Below are 16,742 nucleotides of genomic sequence, written 5' to 3'. Positions count from 1 at the left end.
TGTGAAGAGATAAGGTTTCATGTCGTGAAAAATAATGGGTTCACGTCATGAACAAAAAATGGTTCACACCGTGAAAGTTTCTAAAATGGTTCACGTCGTGAACAAAAAATGGTTCACACCGTGAAAGTTTCTAAAATGGTTCACGTCGTGAAGAGTTCTGAAAAAGTTCACGTTGTGAATGATTTTTTGCACTTTCACGTTTCTTAATTTTGTCAAACCTTGTGGCATGAGAGGTGTCAGGATAAGGTTATCTATTTTTGGCAAGGTAATCCTATGAATTGCGGCGTTAATTGTGGTGCTGATGTTGGGAGCGGTTCACGGCGTGAAGTTACAGAAAACGGTTCATGACGTGAACATTTTCCTGCAGTTTCACATGGGAACTTCCCGCGTCGACTAATGTGATTCTGGGTCCAAAATGATTGTGCCATGTCTAAGGAGTGGAATATAAGTTCAAGGCACAGTCAATGGCTCCTTATTTTTTAGATTTTTATGAATTTTTAAAAAAGAAGAAAAATAAAACACCAACCTGCTCATTCACGACGTTGATGCTTCCAGTGATGCAAATATCAAAATTAACTAGAAAAAACAGTGAAGCTCTATTCTAAGACCACTCCACCACACATATACATAATAAACACAACCAATTTCATACGATTTTTTACTTCCACACAAATCTTATCCATTTATTTCCTACACAATGCACTACCAGAGTGCAAAGGCAATCATGAATCTTATGCAATGGGAGCTGAAACTCCAAGAGGAAGGAAGAAACAAAGGTGTTTCCCCAGCACAGCGGCACCAAAAATGTTATGGGCTACCACATCTCCAAGAGGAACTCAATGCATTCACCTAAAGGAAGAGCAATAGAACACAACTGTCGTAGGGCACTTACCAATACTTCGAACTTGAGTCTACGAACTTGAGTCCCTTGAGGCCTCCAATCTGACTTGTTAAGCTCCAAACCTCCAAGCTCCACCTCCACGCTGCCACCGTAGAGTCGCTTACACTGTCGCCATATAAGGCAATCACTCTCTCTCATTGTCCCACACAAGCACGAATCATATACAAGCATAAAAGAGACACAAATGCTAGAATGCTCTCTCACTCAATCTCTCTCAAGACACAAGGAAGAGCTCTCAATAGCATAAAGAGGAATTGTGTCTTTTCATTATGAGAAAATGCCTTGTATACATTTGGCCCTTATTCACACTTGGGCGCCCAACTTACTTAACTAGGCCTTGGGTGGCCAATATCTCATAATGTACAACTTTTATAGTGCCGTTTCATGACACTTATTAATGTCCTCAATTGGAGGAGCATACTTGTTAATCCAAAATGGGATTAATATCCACTACTTTTTTGGATATGTCATTAGTGCAGATGAGATTAGCCTTGACCCTAAAAGGTAAGGGAAATTCTCAAATGGGGTGTTGAATGCTCAGGAGATCCGCTCTTTTTGTCAAGCATACAATTCCCACATGGACAAATTTTTAGAACTTTTATAGCACCTCTAGACTTGCTCAAGGGCATGAAGATGCATCAGCATATAAAGTGTTCGTTATGGGCAAAGCACTCAAGGAATTCCATGCAATGAAGAAAGTTGCCTCCAAGTCTTCGGTTCTCAAGTTGGCATAGCCATAGGAGCTATCCTCCAGCAAAGAAGCCTCCAGTAGGAAGAGAGCACCTTGTGGCTTATTATAGCCAGAAATTGAATGACGTAGAGAAGAATTATTCAGTATATGACAAAGAGTTATCTGGGGTTATGATAGCTCTTAAGCATTGGAAACCTTTATGGCGGGACTTCACAAATTAAGATAGATCATTAGGCAATTAAATGGCTACAAACTGTGCCTAGTGCCCAATCGAATGACAGACAAGCTAAGAGAAGTCAAAGCTTCCATCAACTTGGAGGTATGATTGAATACATCCCTGGCAAGAATAACCCTGTTGTCGATGCTCTAAGTCGCAAAGGTACCATTTAGACTTTGAGGAGTCCACTGTGCTCGAAATATATGGAAAAGATTTAAACAGTATGAAGGCACAATATGAGGATTTATTGGGGACTTTGCTATGATAGAAACATGGGCTTTGTTCCTCTCCTCCTTATAATAAATATGATGAAAGTTTGCACCACATCACAACACACCATTGTGCAACCCATTATAGCTCTATTTGCCACTTGGACTTCATGCAAAACCGGGTCACTATACCATCCAAGATGGCTGGTTGTTTTACAAGAATTAACTATGCATACTAAGGGAACAAGCACTTCTTCATGATGGCCCATGACTCTCTTGTCAGAGGTCATCACTGTATTAACAATACATTGGAGAAGTTAGAGCATTCATTTTATTGGCAAAAAATGAGAAGGGATGTCTATCATCATGTTTGTTCCTCTCCTCATCATAATAAATATGATGAAAGATTGCACCTGAAATTCATAAGAAATAACATGATTTTGATCTCACATATTCTCTCTTATGTTACATAATATCATCCACTTCACAACACACCATTGTGCAATCCATTATAGCTCTATTTGTTGCCACTTGAACTTCATGGAGAACAGGGTCACTGTACCATCCAAGATAGCTAGTTGTTTTACAAGAACTGACTATGCATACTAAGGGAAAAGCGACATGCACTTCTTCATGATACCCCATGACTCTCTTGTCAGAGGTCATCACTATATTAATAGTACATTGTAGAAGTTAGAACATTCATTTTATTGGCCAAAAATGAGAAGGGATGCCTATCAGCATGTCTGCTGGCATGTTAGGTAGTAACATGTGTGAGACATAAATGACCACGTCCAGCTGGTCATAGTGTGTGTGAGAAGGGAGATGGCTTCCCTCTATGGTTAGGGTTTGATAATACATTAGGGTTTGCTCCTGTGTGTGTGTCTCCTCTCCCTCTACCTATTTTTCTTATCAATGTCCAATCATGTCCAATTTGTGAAAATGTGAAAGTTCCTCATACAAAGCAGGCAGGATTGCAAGGACCTTTCAAGGATATCAAAATGGATTTTGTAGGACCCCTTCCAGCAGCATTTGGATCCAAGAACACACAATGCATGACGATTATTGCCCGATTCAGTAAGTTTTGTATGCTCATTAAGTGCAAGCAATCGGCCAGAGCAGAAGATATCACTCGCTTGTTTCTTTGCCTATGGTACCCCATATGTGGTTTGCCACAAGGACACTTACATGTAACAGGGATCCCAAGTTTACTTCACATTTGTGTCATGTTAAGTTTACTCTCGGAAATGTTTCTCGAACACTACCCAATGGGCTTTGTTCTGGGTTTAGATTGGCTTTGTTATGGGTTTCAACCCTCAATTTGAGAGGAGGTCCACCAACTCATCGGCCCAACACACGCACCCAACAATTTCAATGGAAGTAGCAAGTTCTGTTCCTACTAGTGTTGTCGTCCATGAAAGTGTATGCCTGGCCTGCCTGTGGTTCAAGGTGGACGCGTCACTTGAGTGTCTCCGCCTCAACCAGCAGCAGGGCTGGGGAGAGGAGGCTGTGGGAGGACCTCTTTGTGAACCCCTCCGAGTGGTGGGACAACAGGCGGGAGAAGAGGAGCCCTCGCCATCCCGACTTCCGCCACAAGATCATCAGAGAGCCTCTGTGGTTGAGCAGCCCGCAGAAGCCTTCCTGGGTGAACTCTCGCCTACCTGCCCTTCATTATCCACAGCACGATGATGCCTTGTCTGCCCAGCTTCAAAGTTTTTGCGATCAGGGTGAGCTCGATTTGGCGCTGGGCTTATTGCTTGGCATGGATCACCCATCTGGCAACGGCCCATCCCACAGCATGTATTGGTCCCTCGTCAAGGCTTGCAACAAGAAGAGGGCTTTGAGCCATGCCAAGCAAATGTACAATCACATTGCCAGCCTTGGATTGGAGTCTTTTAGCCTTCTTGGTGAATACCTGGTCAGCACATTGGCAAATTGTGGTGGCTTTGAAGATGCCCTCGCCGCGTTTCGAATGCTGCCACACCGAAGTGCTTTCTCCTGGACAGCTGTGATTTCTATGTATATTGACTGTGGAGAACCCAAGGAAGCACTAAAAATGTACCAGTTTATGCGGGATGAAGGCGTGGAGCCGAATGAGCACACCTTTGTCACTTTGCTCAAAGCTTGTGGCAGCATCTTCGATCTCGAAAAGGGCAAGGTGATACACGAAGATGCCCGAAGAGCAGGCTTGGTCTCTAACGCCTTTGTTGGTTGCACCCTTGTGAGTATGTATGGGAAGTGCGGGAGCATTGTTGAAGCTGAGAATGCATTTGATGGGTTGTCCATGCACAACGTTGTTTCGTGGACTGCAATGCTATCGGCATATGTAGAGCAAGGTGAAGAAGGGACAGCCTTACAGTTTTACAAACTAATGCAAGAGGAAGGTGTGAGTCCAAATGACAGGACGATTGTCATTGCACTTCAAGCATGCGGTGAGCTTGCTGAAAAGGACGGACCTGCTTGTGTGGAGGGTTGGCCGACTAAAGCACGTTTTTTGAAAATAGGTCAGGCATTGCATGCTGATGCAAGGAGAAAGGGATTCACTTCAGATGTCTTTGTTGGTAGCACCCTTGTAAGCATGTATGGAAAGTGTGGGAGTATTGTGGAAGCTGAGAATGTATTTACTGGGTTGTCTCAACGCAACATTGTATCATGGAATGCAATGCTTTCAGCATATGTCGAGTGTGGTCTAGAAAAGAAGGCCTTACAACTTTTCAGACATCTGCAAGAAGAAGATGTCACATCGAACAAACGGTCTTGCGCCATTGCCATTCAAGCTTGTTGCATGCTTGCGGAGAAGGAAGAAGCTCTTGTGGTGAATCGGCGATCAATCAAATCGATGTCCTTGGAAATTGTGCAGGCATTACATGTTGATACGCAGAACAAGGGCTTTGATTCAGATGTCTTCATTGGCAATGCCCTTGTGAGTGTGTATGGCAAGTCTGGGAACATTGTGGAAGCAGAGAACGTGTTTGCTGGGCTGCACCATTGTGATGTTGTCTCATGGACTGGGATGCTTTCCACATACGTTGAACAAGGTGAAGCAAATAAGGCTTTACAGCTCTATAGGCATATGCAAGAGAAAGGCATGACTCTGGATGATATCACATTTGTCTGTGCTTTGCAAGCCTGCAGTGATTTAGGAAGTGTGGATATTTGTCGGCAGATTCATTTTACTATTTTTTCTGCTAGATACAGCCTGAGCACTGTTTTGGCAATAAATCTCATTCATGCATATGGAAGTTGTGCGAGTATAGCAGATGCTCAGGCAGTCTTTGATGCTCTGTCTCAGCACGATGTGGTGTTATGCACTGCATTAATGGATGGTTATGTGCGAGAAGGTAATTATGGGGCAAGCCTTCACAAGTTTGAAGAAATGAAGCTGGAAGGTACTAAGCCAGATGGCATAGCTTTTCTGTTAGTTCTCTCTGCTTGTGGTCGTATTGGCCTTGTGGACAAAGGTGTTGAGTACTTTGAATCCATGAGCAGAGATTATGGGGTATCTCCAGAGATCAAGCATTATGTGAGCATGGTGGATTTGCTTGGACGGGTAGGGGATTTTTCAAGGGTGGAAGGCTTGTTGTCGAGAATGCCAATAGAGCCTAATTTGGCAATGTGGTTATGTTTGCTGGATGCATGTCGAACGTATAGCAATGTTAAGTTGGGAAGATGGGCCTTTGACCATGCAGTACATCTAAACCGTGAGGAGGCTGCTGCATATGCCTTGATGTCAAACATTTATGCAAATGCTGGTTTGTGGGATTGTGTAAGCCATGTAAATCGTCTTGGACAGGGTACATGGCTTGTTGAAGGTTGGGAAGAGGGGAATTAAGTGCGAGCAGGAGTACATTCTGTGTGAAAATATACCTAAATCAGGCATTTACCCAGCCCAAAAAGGGCGGACTCCTTTGATAGCCGACTCCCATGCTGGCCGACCAAAAACATCATATAAATATGAGGCTCCCCTCTTGCTTTCGCAATCCATCAACTTACGTGGTCTTGACGCTGTGTGTTTTCCCCTTTCTGTGTTTCATCACAGGTTGGATACCTCGTGGACTGCACATCTCAGAGTGCCTCGCCATCTCTATGCTGGTCAGCACACAGACGGCTCACATCAGTTCTGGCCGCCTACAGCTAGTTCATGCGCAGCGTTAACTGCTGCTGGTCTGGCCGCCTACATTAGCCTCTCCACAGCGTTTTCACCGCCTACAACAGGTTCTCCTGCATCGCCTACTGTTGCTGGACTTCATTGCCTACATCAGGCTCACAACATCGTTTACATCGACTACATCAGGCTGACTTCATCGTCTACATCAGGTTGTCTTCAGCGTTTGCATCAGGCTTATATCAGCGCTTTCATCAGGGTCACTCCAGCTCTGTTAACTGCGTTTTATGGGACAACAGCTCTTTCTGCTTATTCGGAGTCTCACATAGAGCTCCTGAACTGGACTTCATCCTTTATATTCACATCACCATTGCATACTGTGTGTTTTACTCTGATCTTTCATATATTTGGTCCTTTGGTCTCTTTTTCCCTCACATGGTATCAGAGCTATCGTGAGCAAAGGGATCGAAGACCTAGAAAGTACACACCATGGATCATCTACCCTCGATTCCGGAGGATCAGCTTTTCATACCAGATACTGACTCTCCTTATTCCGATATAAATCACACAGAGGATGGAACTCCTCATTCACTGGAGAGCCCTGTTCGAGGTCTTTCATTGGGAGACGACCAGCCTACTTTTACCCACTCACCCTCTACACCCTTGGCATATGGTTTTTCTTCTCCGAGCTTATCAGCCGTTACTTCCAGAGGAGGATACATGCCCATAGCCAGTGTGCCAGTATTGGACCCAGGTATTCAGCCTCAACTGGAGAGATTTGCTTCTCATTCTAGCCGACAAACTGGACTTCAGTACGGGACTCTTTCTCAGGAAGGACACGTACCTCCTTGATTGTTCGGAGATCCATCATCATCCTTGTGTCGGTGACCTCGTCAGGTTCGTATGTGCCTATTAGTACGTATGTTTCTAACCTTGCATGGGTATCTTCTTCTGTGGCACAGGTTCAACAAACAGTACCATCAACTTCCCTGGATCCCTGGCATTTTGTGAACCCCAATAGAAGAGGGTCTAGGAGTAAAACTGACTCTCCGACTTCTGGTGTTCAAGGAGGTAACACTGTTTTCTCCTCTAGTTCACTTACTGTTCCAACTCCTAATGTGTTATGGAATACTACCCAAATTCAAACTCAAAACCCTCCCTCCCAACCCATACCTCTTCCTACTAGTGTTGGTATGTAGTCATCACTGCCTGCACCTCTTTTGGGTCTTGCGTATGGTTTCTACCCATCCTAGTTATCTTTTAACACGACGCCCTCTGGCACTGTGGTCCCACCGAGCATTCCAGGGTATCAGGTGGTTTACCAACCCATCTCTGGCATTGGTGTTTTTCCCAATTATGTGTCCTCTCTAGGTTTCGTACCTCAACCTAGTATTCCTTCTATGGTGAGTATCCAAAACTTGATTCCATCTTATGGAGCACCCTCGACAGGTTCTTCATCCATGCTTGGTCTTGGTGGACTGTTAGGTTTCTCTCCTCAACACTTAGGTTTCTCTCCTCAACACTTAACACTCTGGTTATGGACACCAGCCTTCTTGGACTCCCCCACCATCTTCCTTTCATGTTTCTATGTCCAGAAATGCTTTCACAGAAAAGACTCGTTTAGTGGGTCTAATTATAAAACCTGGGCTAATCTTATGGAACAAGTTTTCAATTCCCAAGGTTCCTGGAACCTAGTAAAGGGCCTTGAACCAAAACCCCACTCTTCTCTAGTACCTCTTGATGTCATCAGCCATTGGGAAGCTAGAAATGCCACTGTTATAGTGGAGCTCATGCAAGGCCTCCTACCCGAGTTCCATTCACAACTCCAGCAGTTCCCCTATGTCTCTGACAGATGGGCACACCTCGTCGAGAGAGATGCCGCACGTGATCGTATGCGTCGCATTGATCTTGAGTATCAAATTCAAATTTTCTCTATCAAAGAAGGGGATGACCTGACCATCAAAGTTGCTAAATATCGGTGCCTAACGCCGAGTTTGCCACCATTGGCTCTGCCAAGTCCCAAGAAGATCAGGTTATCACTCTTCTAAACAAGTTGCCTCCTCGCTTCTTTACTTTTGTCACATAGACCATTAGTTTAGAGCCTATGCCTAACCTATATGAGTGTGAATGCCAACTCTTGCGTTTCGCTAGGTTGCATGACCAATTTCATCCCAAGAAGTCATCCTCTCCCTCCACTCAAGAGGGGGTCCTTGTGTCCAGTACAACCTCTACTCAATGTAAGGTTCCTCCCTTCCAAGATGAGAGAAACACTTAAGATAGTCCGCTAAGTCTTATCTTGGGAAAAATTTCCTATTCATCGACACCTTGACCCTGCAGAGATTCAAGGATACGATTTATAGGTATGACCTAGCTCTATCCCGCAGGGGGAGCGTGATTTTCTAAACATCAAATCACCCATAGGGTAATCGATCATAAATTGGGTAACTACTAACTTGATTTCTAGGGACAACGCTTTTTTCCTCATCTTATGCAAGGCACAGCCGCTGGCCTAGTCTTCTAGAATAGAGTTGCCCAGGAACCTAACTATCTAGCGTAGGCTTTCACTTAGTCTGTTGGAAAGCTACCCGACTAATCGGGTCCACCCGTCCATAGGATGGTGCCGTCAGGGCATTCCATCCTCCCACTTTCCACCCTACTCACGCATCAATTTATTTTCTAATTAATCCTACCACACTGTTTGACATAAATAAATGTATTCCTTAATTAAGGCCCTTTTTCACAAGGTTCGTTAAAACAGCCTTCTTACACAATACAATCATACCAAAGACAAGATGTAATTATATAAAAAGTTTATATATGAACCAATTCCAATACAAGCCAAACTGGCTCTCTTATTCTTATTCTGCCGATGATCTAGAATTCGGCCTTCCAGCCTCTACATGTTGGGCAAAACCCTACGGGACCATACACCTCATCGTCGGCCGCTGGCGAGGACTCAAGCCGGCCTGTCGCCCTCTCAGGCTCCATCGCTCGATCCTCCCGTCCCTCAGAGGGATGTCTGCACACTAGGGTGGGCTTATTTACCGCACTAGCCTGGGCCCTTAGAACTAGGCAGCCTCATAATCTCTCGCCTCAATCGGCGATCCTTATTCTCCCAAAGGTATGAGGGATACCTTGGGCCATTCTCGGGCTTTGCTAACGACGCCGCCCGGCTACACAAGCACGGAACGGAGTTAGTGTTGAAGCCAAAAAAAAAATCTTGAATTCTAAAGATAACAACTTCAATGCAATTTACTAAATATAGCATTCATAATTCATGAAGATAACAATTTCAACGCAATCTATCGAATACCACATTACATAATTCGTAACCTCATATGATTTTTATGTCGTCATTTTAAAAGGAAAAGACACCATTCATTAATACTAATTTAAGAAAAATCTCTTCTTTTTAAAAATTAACCAAGCTAACCTGGCCACCGTTTCCTTGAGGGGCTTGAAAAGGGAGGACTGGAGCCGCGTTGGGCGCATCTTCCCCCATCTCATTGTTACGTGCTCCTCTTGAGGCAATATTTTGTCGTCTCCGAGATGAGGCCATCTTAGGCGTCGCCTTGTAGAGCTCGCTGCTGCGATCGAAACGCTTCAGTCGGATCTGAATTCCGAGCTCGTTTGCTCACCGTATGAGCAAAAGAATATGGCGCACGAACCCTCTTTTGAGTCAAAAAATCCTTATTAAAGTCTACGCAAATGGGGGTGGGGGGGATTGTGAGATGTCCTTAAGGGTAAAGGGCAAAAACGTGGAGAGGGCTGGGAGGGGTTGCTACAAGCCTCTCTGTAAGTCTCTTCACACGGGGGGGGAGGGAGAGGGGGGAGAAGAGTTAAGGACACTGGCTCTTAGTAAGAGGGGGATGGAAGAAAATTGGCTTATCTGAAAAGAGCCAAATGAGGGGGTGTGAGAGGGGTGGCTGCAAGGGCGGCTGTACTTGCAAGTACGCCACACAGGGACGGACGGCGGTACAACAGGGTATATGCTACACAGAAATGCGTGCCGTCTGAGGAGCACCCCGGGGGTTTATGTAGCAGAGGGGTGAGGGTACGGGCGCTGCGCAAAGCAAGGACGAAAGGACGGTGTACCTTCAAAGGCTATGGATCAGTGGCCTGCATGGTCTAGGGGAAAGGTACGGTGTTGGTTGTCCGGGAAAGGAGTGGTACGCATGTACCTTTTCCGGTCTGGGGTAGCATGGGTGTCCACGTAAGGGTACGCGTGGACCATACAGTGGGCGGCCGTCCTTTGGTTCTTGGGCGGCTATTGTACGGGCACCCTAGTAAGTGTGTATGGACCAAATTTTGGAGCGGGGTACCCAAATTTGGGGCGGCCGCCTCGATTTGCGTGCCGGACCGTCCCGGGGGGCGAAATTTTTTTTTTTTGTCCGGGAGGTTCTCCTGGTCGCAGGGGTTCAGACCGTTCGTTAATCGGACGTGCGGTCCTGCATTTATTAAGGTTTAAAGGTCGCCGTTTTTAAACCGTTTTTTGACTAAAATGATTGAAATTAGCGTATAGGCTTGATCCGGTGTCCGTTTTGGATGCCCTAAAATCCTATATTAGGGTAAAATCGCGCGCATATTCCAAATTTAGGCTCAGAATTTGAAGATTCCAAGTAGAAATGACTCAAATAATAAAATCATTAATATTTATACCATAAAAACTCATAATTACATGGACATTTCTTTATTAGTGAAGATGGGTACGTTACATCCTTCCCCCCTTAAAGAAATCGAGATGTCCTCATCTCGTCATGAATTGGGGATAATCCTTTAAGAGTGTAGCTTTCATCTTCCCAAGTTGCATCCACTTCAGGGTAATCTTTCCACTGAACTAGATGTTCTACAAGAGTTCTATTTCGGAGTTTCCTTTCCCTAGAATCTATGATGCTACTGGGCTGTAATTCAAGGACTCCTTGAGTAGGGATTACAACTTGTTCATCATCAAGAATATGATCGAGACTGGGGACATATGGTTTTAACAAACTTACATGAAATACATTATGGACTTTGATATGGGCTGGGAGTTGGAGTTTATAGGCACTTTTACCTAGACACTTGATAACTGTATAAGGACCACAATACCTAGGGCTGAGCTTCTTATATTTCCCAAGTGATAGAGAACTTCGTTTGGGTCGCGCACTCGTAGAAGAACTTTGTCTCCTTCCTTGAAGATCCTTTCAGACCTCTTGTTGTCAGCATAATGCTTTTGTCGATCTTGGGCAGCTTTAATATCCTTTTGGATAGCCTTGGTTTGTTCCTCCATCTCTTCGAGCATTTTCCTGGATGCCTCAACTCTTATGGTCGGATCAGAGAAATTTAGAGGAGACAAGCATTCTTGCCCATAGAGTGCTTTGAATGGTGACATTCCTATGCTTTAATGATAAGACGCATTGTAGGCAAATTCTACCAGAGGAAGGTATTGAATCCACCTTCTGGGTTCCCGTCCACAGTATGCTCTGAGAATGTCTTCAATTACTTGATTGACTCTCTCAGTCTGGCCATCGGTCTCTGGATGATAAGCTGTGCTAAAGCAAAGTTGAGTTCCCAGAGCTTGAAATAAAGACTGCCAGAATTTTGAGGTGAAGTCAGAATCCCGATCACTTACTATCCTTTTTGGGAGACCATGAAGTTTGAGGACTTCCTTGATGAATATTCGAGCAACATCAGAAGCTTTGAATGTGTTGGAGAAACAGGAATAGGTTAAGAGTTCATGTGTGGGAGACATACACAGAGAAGCAAGGGAGAGAGAGAGAGTTGTGGGGATAAGTCAACTCATGAGGCATGAGTGTGTGTCTCCCCTATCTATATTGCACTAGTACACATAGTGCACTTAGTACATTAAAAGTACTAAGTGTACTATGTACTATAACTTATGGGCTTGTACACACTATAAGGGTGGGCATAACGCCTTTATCCCAACAACCTCCCACTTAAAGGCAAAGTGCCCTTAAGTAAAGGAAAAGAAAAATCAGCATGTACATGATAATATACAAGTCCATATCAAGGCTGAAACTGGCCTCATCCAATGCCCATCAAGTGTCTGCAATGAGCAAACCGCTCCGGATGCAAACTCTTTGTCAACAGATCAGCCGGGTTGTCATCCGTGTGAATCTTAACAAGCTGAATTTGCTTGTTCTCTATCACCTCTCTGATGAAGTGATACTTCACATCCACATGCTTCGTCTTTGCATGAAAAACAGGGTTCTTTGCCAACTGAATGGCACTCTGACTGTCACAATGCAACAATGGAATATCCCCTGTATAGCCCAAATCAACCACTAACCGAGATAGCCATAACGCCTCCTTGCAAGCCTCTGTGGCTGCAATATACTCGGCCTCTGTAGTAGATAAGGCAGTGCACTTCTGCATCCTGGATATCCATGACACAGCACCTCCTGCGAATGTAAACACATAACCGGTAGTAGACTTCCGGTTATCTGGATGACTGGCATAATTTGAATCCGTGTAACCATGCACTAATGCATCCTGTTTGCCAAAGCAAATGCACATATCCTGTGTGCCCTTCAGGTATCTCATGACACCTTTCACTGCTTCCCAATGCTTCTTGCCAGGGTTGGCCATGTATCTAGAAACCACTCCCACTGCAAATGCAATGTCCGGCCTAGTAGCAACCATGGCATACATGAGACTGCCACAAGCTGAAGCATACGGAATCTTGGCCATATCAGCCCTGTCTCTATCTGACTGTGGGCTGTCCATAGCACTGAGTTTCACATATGGAGGCAAAGGAGTACTAGTCTTCTTCCCCCCGTCCATATTGAACCTCTGCAAGACTTTGCCAATGTATTCCTTCTGAGACAAATACAACACATGCTGATTTCTGTCCCGAAGTATCCGCATACCCAAGATGTGATTTGCATCACCCAAATCCTTCATATCAAAGGTTTGATGCAGCCTCTGCTTCAAGGTATCCATCTCCTTACGAGATTTCCCGGCAATCAACATATCATCAACATACAAGATGAGGATCAATAGACTGCCATCCAAAGCTTTCTTGGTGTACAAGCAGTGATCTATGTCACTTCTCCTGAATTTCTGAGATTTCATGAATGTATCAAATTTATGATACCATTCTCTTGGTGCCTGTTTGAGCCCATAAAGACTCTTTTTCAGCTTGCATACAAGCTTCTCCTTTCCACTCACTGCATAACCCTCTGGCTGCTGCATATATATCTCCTCATGGAGATCACCGTGAAGAAAAGCAGTCTTCACATCCATCTGAATCAAGTCCAGATCATCATGCTCAACCAAAGCTAACACAGCTCTAAGTGTGGTCATTTTGACCACTGGAGAGAAGATCTCAAAGTCCACACCATATTCCTGCTTGAAGTCCTTAGCCACTAACCTGGCTTTGTATCTTGGCTTTGCATCTGGTGCAACTTTGAGCCTGTAAACCCACTTGCATGGCAAAACCTTCTTGCCTGCAGGCAAAGGCACCAACTTCCATGTTCCATTTTTATGCAGAGAATCCATCTCTGACTTCATGGCACGCTCCCATAGAGCTTTGTCTGCCCTCTGTAAAGCCTCCTTATAACATGAGGGCTCCCCACAGTCAGTAAGCATCAAGTAGTCAACCCCTGGAACAAACCTGTCAGGGGCTCTGGAGGGTCTTGTGGACCTCCGTACCCAATGACCATCATTTGCAGGTTGCTGTCCAGCCTGCATATCACCCATTGGTGGCTCCTGTTCCATGCCATAAGGCTGAAAAATCATGCCCGGTATCTCCTCCAACTGTGGTATATCCATAGGGATATCTTCTGCCATCTCTGGCTGTCCATTTGGACCATTTTCAGCACCATTTAAGGGCTGGTTTTCCTGCTGTAATGGCTGATTTACAGCCCTTTGTTGTTGTCCATGATGTCCATCATCATCAAAGATGACTCTGCCAGGCTCCCGTTGCCTTGCAGGCTCCTTATACATGCATGTTTCATCAAAAATGACATCATTGCTGCGTATGATCTTTCTATTCATGGGATCCCAAAGTCTATACCCCATTTCACCTCTGTCACCATATCCTAGGAATATGCATTTGTGAGACTTAGGATCAAGTTTGGTGCGCATTTCCCTGCGTATGTGCACGTACGCAACGCAACCAAACACTCTCAAGTGCTTGTATGACGGAGGCTTCCCTGTCCATACTTCTTCTGGCACTTTCCCACCAAGCCTCGTGTTAGGTGACCTGTTTATAAGGTGAACGGCTGTCATAACAGCTTCAGCCCAAAAACCATGAGGTAACGCAGCATGTGACAACATAGAACGGACCTTCTCCTGAATGGTCCTGTTCATCCTCTCTGCTGTCCCGTTTTGTGGAGGATCATAAGGAGTAGAGAGCTCCCTCTTGATGCCTTTAGCATCACAAAAGTCCTGAAACTGTTTGGACATATACTCTCCACCATTGTCGGAACGCAAAGCCTTCAGTGTTTTGCCAGTTTGATTCTCAACATGAGCAACAAACTTCTGAAACACTGAGAATGTATCACTCTTCAAGCGAAGAGGATAAACCCACACCTTGCGTGTGGCATCATCAATAAAAGACACACAGTATTTTGCCCCTCCCAAAGAAAGCTGAGGCATCTCACATACATCTGTATGCACAAGCTCTAACTGAGCATCTTTCTGTCCAAGAGCTTTCTTGTGGGGGCACTGTAGTTGCCTACCATATATACAATGCTCACAAAACTGAAAACTTGAAAACTTTAGAGAAGGCAAGTAACCCAAACGAGACAATTGCTCCATTCCTTTGACACTCATGTGTCCCAACCGGCTATGCCACATAGAGATTTCCGGCAGCTTGGTTGCATTTACATTAGCATGGTGACAAACACCTGCATGCATGAAGTAAAGAGTGTCCACCTTAGAGCCTCTGGCAACAACCAGTGAGCCCTTACTAATTTTCCACTTTCCACTACCAAATGTGGTAACATAATCAGCATCATCAAGCTGTCCAGTAGAAAGCAGGTTCTTCTTGATCTCAGGCACATGCCTGACATCATGGAGCATAAGCTGTGAGCCATCTGAAAACACAAGCCTCACATCACCTCTGCCAAGAATCTTGCATGCATGGTTATCACCCAAATAAACCACTCCTTCATTGCCAGCAGTATACCTGACAAACAAGTCTCTGCAACCTGTGACATGAAAGGAGGCACCTGAATCAATGATCCATGAGTGCATACCATGACCACCTGTAAGAAGTGAATGGGCATCAAGTGAAGAAGTAAATAGGACCTCATCCTCACTGCCACCTGCATGTGACACATTGATTTCTTCAATCTTGACTCCACTTTTGCCCTTTGGCTTTACATCTTTGGCTTCATCTTTCTCTTTGTCTTTGCCTTTTCCCTTTTCCTTTTGATCATTTTTCCATTTGTAGCATTGCTTTTTAATATGTCCCTTCTTGCCACAATAATGGCATTCCAAATCCTTTTTGGAGCGAGACTTGCTCCTTCCCCTTTCTTGGCTTTTTTCCCTTTGCTGGGATCTCCCACGTGCATTCATTGCATTGGACTTTCCAACAGAGTTGTTTTTCCTGTTCATCTCTTCTTGAAGAAGAGCACCCTCAACATCTGCATATGACAGCATAGCATGCGAATTGCTAGTGGCTGTCCTGAATGTGTCCCAACTCTCTGGCAAAGTGCATAACAGAAAAGTGGCTTTGAACTCATCGTCCATTGCCAACTTTTGATTAATTGTAACGTACCCATCTTCACTAATAAAGAAATGTCCATGTAATTATGAGTTTTTATGGTATAAATATCAATGATTTTATTATTTGAGTCATTTCTACTTAGAATCTTCAAATTCTGAGCCCAAATTTGGAATCTGCGCGCGATTTTACCCTAATATAGGATTTTACAGCATCCAAAACGGACACCGGATCAAGCCTATACGCTAATTTCAATCATTTTAGTTAAAAAACGGTGACCTTTAAACCTTAATAAATGCACGACCGCACGTCCGATTGACGAACGGTCTGAACCCCTGCGACCAGGAGAACCTCTCGGACAAAAAATTTTTTTGCCCCCCCAGGGCGGTCCGGTACGCAAATCGAGGCGGGCGCCCCAAATTTGGGTACCCCGTCCCAAAATTTGGTCCGTACACACTTACTAGGACGCCCGCACAATGGCCGCCCAAGAACCAAAGGACGACCGCCCACTGTATGGTCCACGCGCACCCTTAGGTGGACACCCAGACCGGATAAGGTACATGCGTACCACTCCTTTCCCAGACAACCAACACCGTACCTTTCCCGTAGACCCATGCAGGCCACTGATCCATAGCCTTTGAAGGTACACCGTCCTTTCGTCCCTGCTTTGCGCAGCGCCCGTACCCTCACCCCTCAGCTATATAAACCCCCGGGGTGCTCCTCAGTCGACACGCACTTCTGTGTAGCGTATGCCCTGTTGTACCGCCGTTCGTACCGCTGTTCGTCCCTGTGTAGCGTACTTGCTGCAAGTACAGCCGCCCTTGCAGCCACCCCTCTCACACCCCCTCATTTGGCTCTTTTCAGATAAGCCAATTTTCCTCCATCCCCCTCTTGCTAGAGGCCAGTGTCCTTAACTCTTCTCCCCCCCCCCCCCCCCCGTGTGAAT

General features: G+C 45.0%; 1 protein-coding gene across 2 annotated transcripts in view; it reads left to right on the top strand.

Moving 5' to 3' along the window:
* Positions 1 to 3,336: 3,336 nt before the first annotated feature.
* The window catches only part of LOC147608869 (putative pentatricopeptide repeat-containing protein At3g01580), a 34,862-nt gene continuing 21,456 nt past the window's right edge, over positions 3,337 to 16,742 (top strand). Inside the window, exon 1 of one of the 2 annotated variants that reach the window (XM_086788744.1) lies at positions 3,337 to 7,194. In XM_086788744.1, the coding sequence (XP_086644870.1) occupies positions 3,433 to 5,850 (2,418 nt within the window). In that variant the 5' untranslated portion in view covers positions 3,337 to 3,432 and the 3' untranslated portion in view covers positions 5,851 to 7,194. The remainder of the gene's footprint in view (positions 7,195 to 16,742) is intronic. The other variant, XM_086788745.1, reaches the window with a different exon arrangement.

The sequence above is a fragment of the Cibotium barometz genome, chromosome 52 (genome assembly GCF_041138505.1).
Source record: "Cibotium barometz isolate CiBa-2024 chromosome 52, ASM4113850v1, whole genome shotgun sequence".
Lineage (NCBI taxonomy): Eukaryota > Viridiplantae > Streptophyta > Polypodiopsida > Cyatheales > Cibotiaceae > Cibotium > Cibotium barometz.
This window is presented reverse-complemented; position numbering and strand designations above follow the sequence as displayed.